General features: G+C 35.8%; 2 protein-coding genes across 5 annotated transcripts in view; both read left to right on the top strand.

Moving 5' to 3' along the window:
* LOC100377168 (F-box only protein 31-like) overlaps positions 1 to 13,877 on the top strand; it is a 45,354-nt gene that overhangs the window by 3,553 nt on the left and 27,924 nt on the right. For all 4 annotated transcript variants that reach the window (XM_085500021.1, XM_085500022.1, XM_078008042.2 and 1 more), the window contains exon 2: positions 13,565 to 13,627. In XM_085500021.1, coding sequence (XP_085356147.1) covers positions 13,565 to 13,627 — 63 coding nt within the window. The remainder of the gene's footprint in view (positions 1 to 13,564; positions 13,628 to 13,877) is intronic.
* LOC146741491 (uncharacterized) lies at positions 8,627 to 10,644 on the top strand. Its single transcript, XM_085500027.1, has 4 exons — positions 8,627 to 8,668; positions 8,949 to 9,269; positions 9,712 to 9,811; positions 9,992 to 10,644. Exons 2-3 carry the CDS (start codon positions 8,967 to 8,969, stop codon positions 9,727 to 9,729), a joined length of 321 nt encoding a protein of 106 aa, XP_085356153.1. The 5' UTR covers positions 8,627 to 8,668; positions 8,949 to 8,966; the 3' UTR covers positions 9,730 to 9,811; positions 9,992 to 10,644.

The raw sequence follows: 13,877 nt of genomic DNA, 5'->3' as shown, positions 1-13,877 counted from the left end.
CAAAACACTAATTTGCAATAAAGCTAAATATGACAACAAATAATTTATTTGCATGACTACACACACGGTTCAGTGGATATGTACTATGTCAGCAATGTGAGAGATTGCTGGTTCGAATCCAGTATGGTTAGTACCCTTTTTGAATGCTAGTGAGAACAGTGCTCCTATAAATAGGACTTAAATCCTATCACTTGTGTGAAGACACTCGTGGTACAGTGGACAAGACAGTGCGCTGGGAACTCAAAGATTGCAAGTTCAAATCACGGACTGGACACTCCTACAAGACAAGATATGAAAGATGTTAAAAACATAAACATCAACTTCTGTATATCAAGAACTCAAGTCAGAAAAAACAGAACACAAGAATACTACCTCACATGGAAGCCAGTTGAAGCCGAGGGGGTCGTCAAAGTACGAAGACAGTTGAAAGCTGCAAGTCACGTGCAACAACAACAGACACAAGGAGCAATGCTGCTCTCCAAATGGATCCCTTCTTTTGTATTGACCCCCTAAGGATTGCTAATCCCCCTTTCTAGCTCTTCCCCAAAAAATAATAATATCGCCCTTTTTAGAATGTAAATTAATGAATATTCATGAGCACAAACTGCTACGTCATGAATAAAATAGCATAATTTAAAAAAAAATGCATAAAGTGTAGGTACGTCTTCTGGAGTCCTGCCCAAAACGCTTCAACATGGTATTAAAAGTTTGTTTTCAGGGGTGGGTGTTAGCTATGGGTGTGAAGTATGGAGAGAGGAAGTCATTAAAAATAGCGATATTATTTCTGAAGAAGACTCTTGGGGGTTAAAAAGAATGCTACTAAGCTTGCAATCTTAGGGGAATTAGGAAGATACCCTCTTGCCATGAAAATTAACACACAAATAATTAAATTCTTGTTCAGATCAAAACTCCCAGAGACGCCCAAGTTGATAAAAAGCACCTTTGATGAGGCCAATACAGTAAAAACTGGGTGGTCAAAAAATGTCGACAAAATAATCGGTGACAACAATCTTAATAATGCAATAAAACAACAAATAAAAAAGATGAAACCACTCCAAACCAAGACTATCTCTGCTTTACTGAAAGAGAATTATATATGATAAAATGTAAAAAAGCTCTATTTGATGACAACAGAGCAAATGGTGGAACAAACAAATTGGCAAATTATAGAACATTCAAAACACAGTTTAAAATGGAAAAATATTTAACAACAATGATTAACATTAAACTGAGACACGCGCTATGCCAGGTCAGAATCTCTGATCACAAACTTCATATTTGAACTGGCAGGCATTGCAAAACTTCAAGGAATGAAAGAGTCTGTAAATACTGTGATAAAAGCAGATTGAAGATGAAATACATTTCTTATGAATTGCAGTCTTTACAATACACACTGAATTGAATTATTGAAGTACTGAAAGGAAATTATATTAAATTTTAGTAAGTTAAATGAACAGGAAAAATTTGAGGCAATTATGAAATATTGTTCAGGAATAAGAACTGCACAATATATACAAACATGTATGCAAATGAGATGTGAGCAACTCCACCAAAATTAAAAATATTCTTTCCACCATAATTATGAATCTAATGTGATTTTTTTTTTTACCTCAACAATATTAGCTAGTATATTGTATCGTATCGTATTGTATTGTACCGTATAAGTTTATTATGAACCTTTGCGTGTTTGTAATATTATTTTGCTTTATTTAGCATTCTGTGTAAATTAATTTTACTGTATCTTAGTGTAGTTTAGTTTAGTTTTGTTTAGTTTAGTGCAGTTTAGTTTAGTTTATTAGTCCCCGTTCGGACGAAGTCCGAAAACGGGGACTTATAATTCAGTCTCCGTCCGTCTGTGTGTCCGTGCGTCTGTCCGGAGTCATATCTCAGAATCCCTTGGACCGATTCCGTTCATTCTTTGCATGTGCCTAGTACTTTATGTGGGACATATGCACATGCAGTGGTTTAGCGATTCGATTTAAAATGGCCGACTGGCAGCCATCTTGTTTTTTGAAAATGTTGTATTTTGGACATGCTTTGCCAGTTTTCATTCAAACTTGGTACATAGATTATACATGTTAGGATACATGTCCATGATGATTTATTTCACAATTGGATCAAAGATGGCCGACTGGCAGCCATCTTGTTTTTTGAAAATGTCGTATTTTGGACATGCTTTGTCAGTTTTCATTCAAATTTAGTACATAGATCATACATGTTAGAATACATGTCCCCGACCGTCTGTGAGTTCCTGAGTCTGTCCGTCCGACCGTCCGTGTGTGCGTCTGTCTGTGCGTCAGTGTATCCAACGTCATATTTCAGAATCCAGTGGACCGATTCCGTTCATTCTTTGCATGTGCCTAGTACCTTATGTGGGACATATGCACATGCAGTGGTTTAGCGATTCCATTCAAAATGGCCGACTGGCAGCCATCTTGTTTTTTAAAAATGGTGTATTTTGGACATGCTTTGTCAGTTGTCATTCAAACTTGGTACATATATTATACATGTTAGGATACATGTCCATGACGATTTATTTCGCAATTGGATCAAAGATGGTTGACTGGCAGGCATCTTGTTTTTGTTTTTTTATGCGGTATCTTGGACGTGCTCTGTCAGTTTTCATTCAAATTTGGCACATACATGTACTTTATACATGTTAGGATGCATGTCCATGACAATTTGTTTCAAAGTCTGGTCAAGGATGGCCGATTGACAGCCATCTGACTTTTTGGCCTTACTACTATATTTCCACAATTTATGTACCATTTTCATTCGTATTTGGCACATACATCATACATATCAGTGTGTTTCATAATCAGATCAAAGATGGCTGAATAACGGCTGTTTTTATTTTGGCTATATTACTATGACACGAAACAAGTGTTTTGATGTAAATAAACAATCTGTTGTATACGCCACTTGGAACTCAAGTTTCAAGGACACGCTCGCGACAACCTCTTTGCTTTAATATGACGAGCACAAAGAGAACTTAACGGGGACTGTGTCATTTTCAATGACTTGTTTAATCTTATACTATTTTATTTTATTTTTATTGTTATATGACCATCACTGTAGTTCGTTTTAATGTTGAATAAATAAATATAGGGGTAATTCATGGAATTGCAATAGAGAAGGTTCAGGCTGAAATACAATATGTAGTGTTTTCATGTTTTGTCTGATATTTCTGTGGTATTCTGCTGCTGTAATTAATGCCAGATTTGTTCTGAAATTCAGTGTATTGTATGCAACTTCAGGGTTATTTAACAGCCTATCATGTGATTTTACTCAGAATATTTACGTGGAAAGAGGCCATTCCATTTTATGCAGGAATAATTGGTGGGAGTAGAATATGTATCATTGTATCAACAGAAATGTGTATACTGAAAAGTAATATCTATCCTTCTTTTGCATCGCTGAGCATTTGTGTTTTTGTATACTCACAGGGAGCCCAGGAACTATTATCAACCTTACGCACGCCCTGTGAGCGGGGGTGTGGGTGGGGGGTATGGGGGGGGTATCGGCTGGTATCTAGTGTAAGAAATAGACAAGGAATGAAGGCTTCAGCCAGCTAAAAATTTTTCAAACTGGAAAAAACAGACGAACAGAATGAAAAATAAAATCTATACAAAATACCAGGTTGAAGAATATTAGTTGCTCATTTAAATTTCGTCAAAGCCTTACCCATATTTTACCTATATCTGCAGAATAAATCAAGAAAACTACAAAAATTGACTCCATTTAGGAATAAATGTGAATTTCGTTCATTAATAAATCTTCAGGGCCTACCTGATTCAGACTCCCGAGGTATGTAAATGTACGGTAAAACAGCCATTGTGAGCGTCGCTGCGAGTTTGCAATGGCAAAAAAACTGACGATTGAGAGTTTGCAATGGCAAAAAAACTGACGATTGAGAGTTTGCAATGGCAAAAAAACTGACTATTGAGAGTTCGTAATGCCACAAAAACAGTTGACTGAGAGTTCACAGTAACACATAAAACAAAAGACTGATTTATATTGTTGAACGTTGCTGCAGTGGAAAATAGAAAACAGTTTTGAAACATAAAGTGAACAATCATTAGAATGTCTAGGAAACACAATTACCTTAGGCCCGAAGACTGTCGACAGTCTAATCTTGAATGTACTTTAGTACAAATGCATTTTTTGATCGCCTAGCAAGGGGAACGCAATGTAATGCAAGTGAATTTTCCTACTAGGGTTTAAATGTTGTAGTTTTATGTGGTGTCGAAAAAATCCAATATCAAGTTATTTTTTCGATTCTTCAAAGTTTCACTGTGTTTTTCTTTGATTTTTAACATTTTTCTTTCAAAACTGCTGGAAAATCCGAGTTTAATCCGAGTTTTGATGACGCAAACGCAGTTCTCGTCTTGGTGGAAATCACAGTCGTTTTTGTGTGAGAATATTGTAGCCCGGAATTGTATCTTTATTTGCGCAACGCTTATATGGACAAAATTGTGTCTCGTCAATTTCAAAGGTAAGAAACTGTGCTTGTTATGGTATTTATACACTTTGTATTATCGTTTGTGTCTCGGGTTTGGTGATCGTGAGAAACTTTTGCTAACCTGGCGAGAGCTTCGCCAGAAAAACTGCCTTTCTATTATTGTTGTGGGAACTGATTATGTATTGTGTAAATTGAAAGTTTACATCGTGATTTAAAAGGTTTGCAGTGCTCTCACCGGGATTCAAACGTCGTGGTGGTGTCGGCGCAATGCTGCTCTGAGACGCTTGCCAGACTCTGCCTCGCTCAAAATCATTATCGCCATGCTCGATTTTCTGCAACATTTACATTATGATTTCCACAGCTATTGTTCTATGAGATACGTCCTCGCTGTTCATAAACAGCCATAAACAAGTTTAGTTGGGTCGGCATGTACTCATTGAAAGTGTTGGTTTATTTACGTAATCTACTGATCACGCAATAGGCGAAGTTAAAAATATGTCGCTACTCAGGAGAGCTTGCCCACAACGCTAAATGTCCCAAATAAACGTACCGGTACGTTTATTTTTTTCCCAGAAAAAATCCACCCGGTACATTCTTATAAGTTTATTTATATTTCTAAATTGGCCCAATTAAAAAAAAAAATCATGCCTTTTTCCCCATGAAAAACTAAGCCAAAAGATCGCACTGAAACATCGATAAATCTGGTCTTCCGTGTTGCTTTCACCATGAGGTCCGTCGCTGAACTGTCATATTTAAATGCTTTATGGTAATTTGAGCACATGGGCACCATCCAGCATTTTGAATGGTTGATTAGCGACTTGACCTATCTGGTCAATAAACACGCCTCGTGCGAACCAGGATAACATGACGGATATCGTATTGCTTCGGGCGTTAACATGTAACTGAAAACATTTGCTTTTGATAAAACTAAGTTGAATTTTACTTGCATTTCATAACAATTCAACGAATTTATTTTTGGTACGTTAATATAATCACTACTGAGTACTAATCAACAATTACAACACTTTGAAAACAAGTAAGGTACCGTACTGTGATCATTTGTTGTCATGTGAACAGTTTTTTTGATTGACTGTAATTTTTCGAACATTTCATGACGCCTATTGTAGAACCAAATTAGGGCCTTTCACTCCTCCTTGACGCCTATTTAAGCGATTACTGTAAAGGGGGTAATTATTCACTGGGTTTTAATTTAGCTTATTTCGCTGACTGGAAAAATGCGCTAAATTAAAACACAGTGAATATGTAAAATTTAGCATAGAACACATTATCTAAATGACGAAACCGTGAATTTCAAACCCGCTGAATATGCCTGAAATGCTAAATCAGTGAAATTTAAACCCAGGGAAAATTAGTCATTTTACAGTATACGGCATCTTGCTTTTCGCCAGCCACGAATGTCACACTAGACGAACTTAATCGATACTGCCGACCATTCCATGCATTTTTTATCGACGCACGACGACACGCAAATCAAGAAAAGTATTGTCCTTGCAATTTCACGCAATACGTCACCACTATACAGTGACTGATTTTAATTTTTATTCAACATTAAAACAAACTACAGTGAGTTGTTCTATGGTCGTATAAAAATAAAATAAACTACATTAAGATACAGTAAAGTTAACCAACTAAACAGAATGCTAAATAAAGCTAAATAATATTACAAACACATTTAGAATCACAATAAACTTGTACGATACAGTACAATACAATACTCTAACTACTATTGCTAAGGAGTGGAAAATCACATTCACATTAGAGTCATAACTATGGAAAGAATATTTTTATATTTGGTGGAGCTGCTCATATATCATCTGCATACATTTTTGTATGTATTGTGCAGTTTCCCAGCCAGTCCGAATCGAGTAGTGATTGGTTGCTATTTCATTACATCTTGCAGCCTTTCAAACAGTATATTGCTAGACATGCATCAATTGTTGTCCATGTATATTCCTAATTTCTCAGTGTAAACTGCAATTTCTTTCTGGCTGGTATGAATATATTAAGTAATATTTTTTTTGTACTGAAAAGACGGTACACAATTATCTTTTTTAATTAAATTTAACAGCTAATGGAAGCACATATGCTACAACCTCTGCTTACTTTTGACTAAATGTTTTTTTGTTTTTTTCAGGTGCAGAGCCAGAATTTTTTCTCAGAATGCAAAGCCACTGAAACTGCATATATTACAAAAGCATACTATTCGCTGCATATCTGACAATTGTATAAAGTTTTGCAGGTCGTCTTTTTCTTTGAGAAGTGCTGTCAACCAAAGCATAAATATGTGTTTCTCTGTACATAAAAGTTCAATTTCACACGATTTGTTAATATTAATGTATGATAATAAAAACTAATATTTTTCTGGATTCTTGCACTTTATTTGTATCATTGTCATATGAGAAGTACTCTTGTCCTTATTTCGAGATATTGAAACTAATTCAGGGCCACAAACTACATGTAGATCTGTACATGAAGTACATGGGAAGTAAAGTTGTTGACATAGGTAATGTACACCAAGGATCATTGCAGTTTCTCAGTTCCTCAGTTCCTCATCTGGTGCTAGTACTTGTATGACAAACAGTATCTTTGCCCTGTACTGACTAAAATATCAGAAGTTTTTCGCTGGAATAGTTCTGTGATTGACAGTGTTCTTGTATTAGGAATACAGTTGTACAAGGAAGTTTATCCAAACAGACACAACACTGACTCTTCTACATATTTGCAGATCTGATTTGCATACTTGTCATTTTATCTGTTGTACTTGTTTGTTGCTCTCTGGTGTTCTTGCCGAGATCAGAATGGAGAGTGCTATAAACTTGAAAATGCCATAGAAATCATGTTTGCCAATTTATGTCCATGCCAAAAACTGGACAAATTATATGTTGCAACTTTCAAATGACAACAAGTGAAGGCAGTGTCATTCATGACCTGTTTGATTGGATAAATTTGTACGAATTGGAATTGGGAACTAGATTTTCGAGGAAAAAAAAAACAAGCTTTTTCTAGCTGTTACCAGCTTTTTCTCAGATATGTGTCATCCAGTTTTGTTCAAAGTTGGTACAGGGACTGGTAATAATTGTTTACAAGTGCACATCGCATGATATGTTTAACAAGTTATAAATAGTCTCGGAAAAGCCAATAAATGAATACATTTTTACCCCACCCCCCTAAAATTGTAACACATCAATTCTGAACAATTAATAACAGAATTTTAATACAGCTGATAATGAATTAATTCACTCTGACACAAACCCAGTTCAAAATAAGTTTTTAAATTTTGTTCTGAGCAGGGGCTATGACATGACATGTCATGTCTTGTTTAAAATGGCATTAAAGTTATGATATTTAAAACTGCAATTCAAGCGTTTTTTGGCAAGCGTCACTATGACGTATCCAGGGAAGATGTATATGTGGCATTTAAAAATAACAGTATTATAACGTTTAAAAATGTATTAATATAAATCAACTAATTTGAATAATTAGATAATTTTTTGCTTTTACACTGATATTGCAAGTACTAATTATCCCATTTCAGTGAACCTTGGTACATAGATGTTCTCGGACAATGCACAGACCTGATTAGTTTTAAAATCAGTGCATATTAATTACCTAATTTGCATAATAAATCATAATTTTTTGTTTGAATCACATTTCAATGAAACTTCGTACATAGATGACAGTACTTGTCTTTTGCGCATTCTACCGGAAGCCCATTATGCGCATTCTACCGGAAGCCCATTATGCGCATTCTACCGGAAGCCCATTATGCGCATTCTACCGGAAGCCCATTATGCGCATTCTACCGGAAGCCCATTATGCGCATTCTACCGGAAGCCCATTATGCGCATTCTACCGGAAGCCCGTTATGCGCATTCTACCGGAAGCCCGTTATGCGCATTCTACCGGAAGCTCATTATGCGCATTCTACCGGAAGCCCATTATGCGCATTCTACCGGAAGCCCATTATGCGCATTCTACCGGAAGCCCATTATGCGCATTCTATCGGAAGCCCATTATGCGCATTCTATCGGAAGCCCATTATGTTAATTCTACCGGAAGTCCATTATGCGCATTCTACCGGAAGCCCATTAATCGCATGCGCATTGATATGTGCAAATTGACCGTTTGACCTAGTTGGGATACGGAAGTCAGAGCTCACTCAGTGCAGGCAAAACGACTTGTCAGGTAAGGATCACATTTACGTTTTATGTTGACATTTCGTGGATTTTGAATAGAATACATAACATGGATACATACTCTGATTAATAATGAATTTTTAGAAATATTTTTGTGCAGTATTTTTTGTAGAGGATCGGGAAATTGATCACGGTCAAGCTATGATATACTGATGTGAAGTCTTATAACATCAACGGTCAATGTCATTTCGCCCCATGAATTTTAACAGTTTATGTACTCATTTTTTTTATAATTTTCCAATGACAACAACTCTTTATTATTTTCTTAGGTGGCTATTGAATCGATTATGGGATTTTGCTGTGTCCCGGGGTGTACAAACAAGTCAAAACCTCGAAAGGGAAAACTTGTGGTGACAATGTTTCATTTTATACGATTCCCAGGAAACCCATTGCAAGGTACAAGGCATTTCTTTATGCTATACAGAGAGAAGACAAGTGGAGGCCTTCTCAGCATTCTCGTATTTGTAGCAAACATTTTGAGAAAGGGAAGAAACTTTACATTCCGGAATCAAAGCCATGTTCCAACATTGGAACTGCCAAAGAAATCATTTCAGATTGCTAGACGTAAAATTGTTTACAGGGTAAAGATAGTAAGTAGTACATTTATGTTCCTGTTTTACTATTTTGACAGCTTTTTTGACAGCTTCTGTTCATGACACTGACAGGTATTTACCAGATTTTTTATTTTACATATTAACAAATCTTGACCATTTTGATGTCAACCTGAACAATGATTTCACAGCTTGTCCTATTATTTCTATAGTAGTGCACATGAACCCATGACAACGCACTTTCCATGTACAGACAGCAAATGTGGCCCAAAGCAGTGCTGGTCAGTTATAGTAGTTATTACACGTTTTCTCTCTAACTAAATATTTTCTGCAAATATGACAATGGAGAGACTATATTTGACCAGATATGAAATGCACAAAAACAGAAGCTGTTTTTTTTTTCTTTCTGTTATATTTTTTAATCTTTCTTAGTACAATGTTGAGCCATGAATGAAAACATTATATTTAACATTTGTTTTAGGAAAAACAAAACAGTTGATTGTTGGCGATGTTCGCAGCTAGCAGAACCTGATCTTCATTCTTTCAAAGATGAAGAGCCTAGAGTTCACATTTCAGAACAGGTAATAACATTTTTACATCAAGGTATACAAAGTGAAAATGTAGACATAATAGAACTTCTACTGGCTTTCAACAAGCTTTCAAGTGACCCCCTCCCCTTTGTGTGCAATATTTTGGCAGATCTTCATAGATTTACTACAAGTGTCAATGAATAAATAATTCAACTGTATTTTACTTTATAGACACCTCAGAGTTTAACTGTGGACACAGGAACCCAGTATGATGTCTCTGATATACCTGTCAGCACTGCACCACCAACTGAATATCACTACTGTTTTCCTGTTACTAAACCTGCAGAATATATGGACATTGAGTTTTTGAGATCATACAAAAAATCTTTAGTGTAGAAGCTTAAAAAGCAGACTGATGAACTAACTTTTTTGAAAGCTAAAATTGCAAATCTGACAGCAGAGGTAGAGTCATATCGCAGTAAGGAATTTACCCTTGATAGTATTAAAGATGATGACAAAGCTAGAACGTTGTACTTCAATTTTCATTAAAAAATTAACAATTGGCACTGTCTTATGGGATATACCATTAACTTGTTCTGATAGAGTAAAGGAATAATAGCTTGTCAATCTAGTTGGTCTGAATAAAAATTCTTGTAATAATTCATTAAAAAATGGTTGTCTAAATAATAGTTATTATGGTAATAATAGAGGCTTTACTTTTTGGTTGTGGATTTTTTGAGGCATGACAACAGGTCTGTGTTACCACCAATGTTTTTTATTCACAAGCGTGTAAAAGTAAATGATGCACTTATATTGATGATATGTAAATAATTCTATTCAGAATATCAATGTAAAATAATAAACTTAAATGACAATGTAAATAAGTCTGTTTTAATATGTCACCATCAGAAAAGAAATGTATGAAAGTAAATGAAATATACAAATCGCTCAAAAATAAATATTTTTTTAAAAAAGTGGTGTAAATAATAATGTAAATTTTGTTTTGATATGACATTGAAAGACAATTCTACATACAAAAGAAAAATTCCCAGCCATCTTCCTTTCCCTCAAGTGAAAAATGAGAACAAATTTATTAAATCAGCAGCTGATGGCATAATACTGTACATTACATGTTTCGACTGCAAACACTTCCTTGCCAATATAATTAATTTTACAGTAGACTTACTTTCTATATGGCTCCCAACCCCCATGGCGGTATAGTTTTATCCCCCTTTTCACACGACTGGTTAATATTTCTGGAAGGAAAGCCCTAAAATAGAAATGGTCTCTTTAACATGACTACACCATTGCTGAGATTCAGAAAAGAGTTCTTTTCTTTGGCGAGGTATGTACGACCTAGAAAATATGCCGTATGCGAGTACCACATTTGCGAGTCGCAAGTAGCAAAATATGCCATATGCGAGTGGTAAAAAACGGCATATGCGAGTGGTAAAATGAGTCATTTGTGAGTGGTAAACGTTATCCTTTAAAATGCAAACGGGACCTCAGTACTACAGGAATGTCAGTTTGCTTGTGTATAATAACGTATGTCCAAATGCGTTTTATCATAGTATTAAGACAGAACCCCACACCCTTCCCATGGCTTTCATTGCGTATGGAAGTTATTTTCATGAGGGATGCGGTGTATCCTGCGGCCGTACTTTCATGAAAATAACTTCCATACGCAACGAAAGCCATGGGGAGGGTGTGGGGTTCTGTTATTATTACACATGTTCCATATTTGATTATTTCGTATTAAAGAAACAACGTGCAACGAATTCGGCTGGAATTTAGGTCGGGAACCCCATTGCCCATTAATATGTTCCAAGGTAGTGTTGCTCCCTAGCAACGCGTGTCAGTGTAGAACGCGTGCCACTGTCTGTGTGGAAATAAAATAATCATGCGTGTAATCTGAATCACTGTCTGAATAAATTACTCGTGGACGTTTAGTTGGGACCACGGCAGAACCAGAACTGGATGACTACAATACACAGTTTATGTTGAAGTTAAAAGTTACTCCACAGAATTATGTATTGGCAAACATGCCGTGCAACTACGGTACTCCACTGACGGGTTGACTTTCGTCGACAGCTGTTGTCGCTGAGCTGCACGCTACAACTTCGTGTGTGATGTTGCTTGTTGGTCGTGGATTGACTGAGTCTTGGTTACCGGTTAAAATGTTGCTTATTTGGCGTTAATAATCTTTATTTGGGACTAACGCCGCAACGTTGCCAGCAGAAACCTGATGTTGATGTTGATGGTTGCGGCTGCATAGTAAACGCTGATTTTACTGCGGGTGGATCTTCCGAGAGCCCTTCAAGGTTTATAAAACTCAGTTTCCAGGTGGTCAACATATATTAAGTTCTCCCAATCATAGTATTCCATGTGATGTACACCTAACACACCAAAAATGTTGCCTGACGATGAACCGGACAAAAATGTGTTTATAAAATAAAAATAGTTCGGTAGCCAATGGAAATACCATGTTCAGTTGCATATCGACCGTGAAAATACCGAAAACATTATTGCATGGGTGATATGCAAATTAGTTTTAGTCAAAATAAGTGACTGGCTAAAGGTACCATTACTGTTGCTCAAATTTCATTTCACTAGGCAAGTATGTTCATGTACCCCAAAAGAAAAATATAGTACTTCTTAATATTGTTTATTTCTGCCATGTTTCGAAAAACGGTACTCTCAAAGGGACTACTTTGTTTGCTGTCAGACCTCATTTGCATATGAGGTGTTGAAATACCGATTTTGATTTTAGGGACGAATCAAAATAAACTGCAGTACATGTGTAATAAAATCAAATATTTACCATGGTTAGGAAATGGTGAAATGGTGTGTACATGGTTGGTTAAGATTGGCACATCATTATAAAAATAATGGTAGCGAATAGGTGTCAATAATAAAGCTTGCGATTGGTAAGACTGGTTATTAATGTATCCCCCGATGCTCTTCGATTTTTTTTTTTTTATTTCAAGATGAGAAATGGATAGTTGAAGTTGCATCGATTGCAACTCTTTCAGACTTGTTAATTTCGTGTTGATATCTTCAATTATCTAATTTTGATGATTATTTGTGATATTTTTGAATTCTTGTTGAAAACAGCAAGTCCCATTGCTTTGATACTATACATATTGTTCATTTTCCAATGATATCTTCTGTTCTTTAATTGCAGTGTGCATTGCTAACAGCAGAGCTATCTCAGCCGACTGGCTGCTTGTTTCATTTGCGGATTTCTATTCTGAAAAATTCGACTGTTCGAAAATGCACCTTAATTTTGTACTCTAAAAGCATGTCAGATTTTCAACACAAATTATTTAAAACCGGTCGAAATTTTTGAGATTTTATGGTCGGTGCTGGAGATGACGTGATATTTACTGAGAATTACCACATGTTTTTACCGACCCCCATCAAAACACTGGTACGAATGACGTGTTTCTGATTTATATATTCAAGAGCAGTTGTTCTGGTTCAACGATTTTACATCAAATGTCTATGTCTATATGTTCACTTCAATTTCAATTGTCTAGAAAGTCTGACAAAGTGTGACAAAGCAGTAATTCCCGGTTTAACGTGCAAATATGCAAATCAGCTTTTTTCTCGTCTTCTATTTTTGGTGAATTCTGGGGTTTTAAATTAAAATAGCTGATAGACACTTTGGCCAATTGCCTTGAAATTTTCACTCATTATTGACAAAGCGCTCCCTTGATAATGCGTACGGACAGTTTATTACGAAAATATTTTCAATATCTATGTATTTATCACACATGATCCTTTCTTAACTTTTGCCAATAGAATATGGTGTAGACAAACTTGAAGGATGGAGAAAGCCAACATTTCGAGATATGTATGCAAAAAGTAAGTATATAAATAAGCAATTTAACATCATTTTATAATAGTATTATGTTTTAGATCTTGGCCAATACTTATTTATTGATTTGGTACATACATTATACATGTTAGAATACATGTCTATGATGATTCGTTTTGTGATCGGATCTAACATGGCCGACTTTCAGCCATTTTGTTTTTTGAAAATGTGGTATCTTGTGCATGCTTTGTCAGCTTTTGTTCAAATTTTGTACATACATTGTACATTTCAGATTAC

The sequence above is a fragment of the Saccoglossus kowalevskii genome, chromosome 6, assembly GCF_978046115.1.
Source record: "Saccoglossus kowalevskii chromosome 6, keSacKowa6.1, whole genome shotgun sequence".
In the NCBI taxonomy this organism is placed as follows: domain Eukaryota; kingdom Metazoa; phylum Hemichordata; class Enteropneusta; family Harrimaniidae; genus Saccoglossus; species Saccoglossus kowalevskii.
The sequence above is the reverse complement of the archived record's forward strand: the minus strand, read 5'-3'. Positions and strand labels throughout refer to the sequence as shown.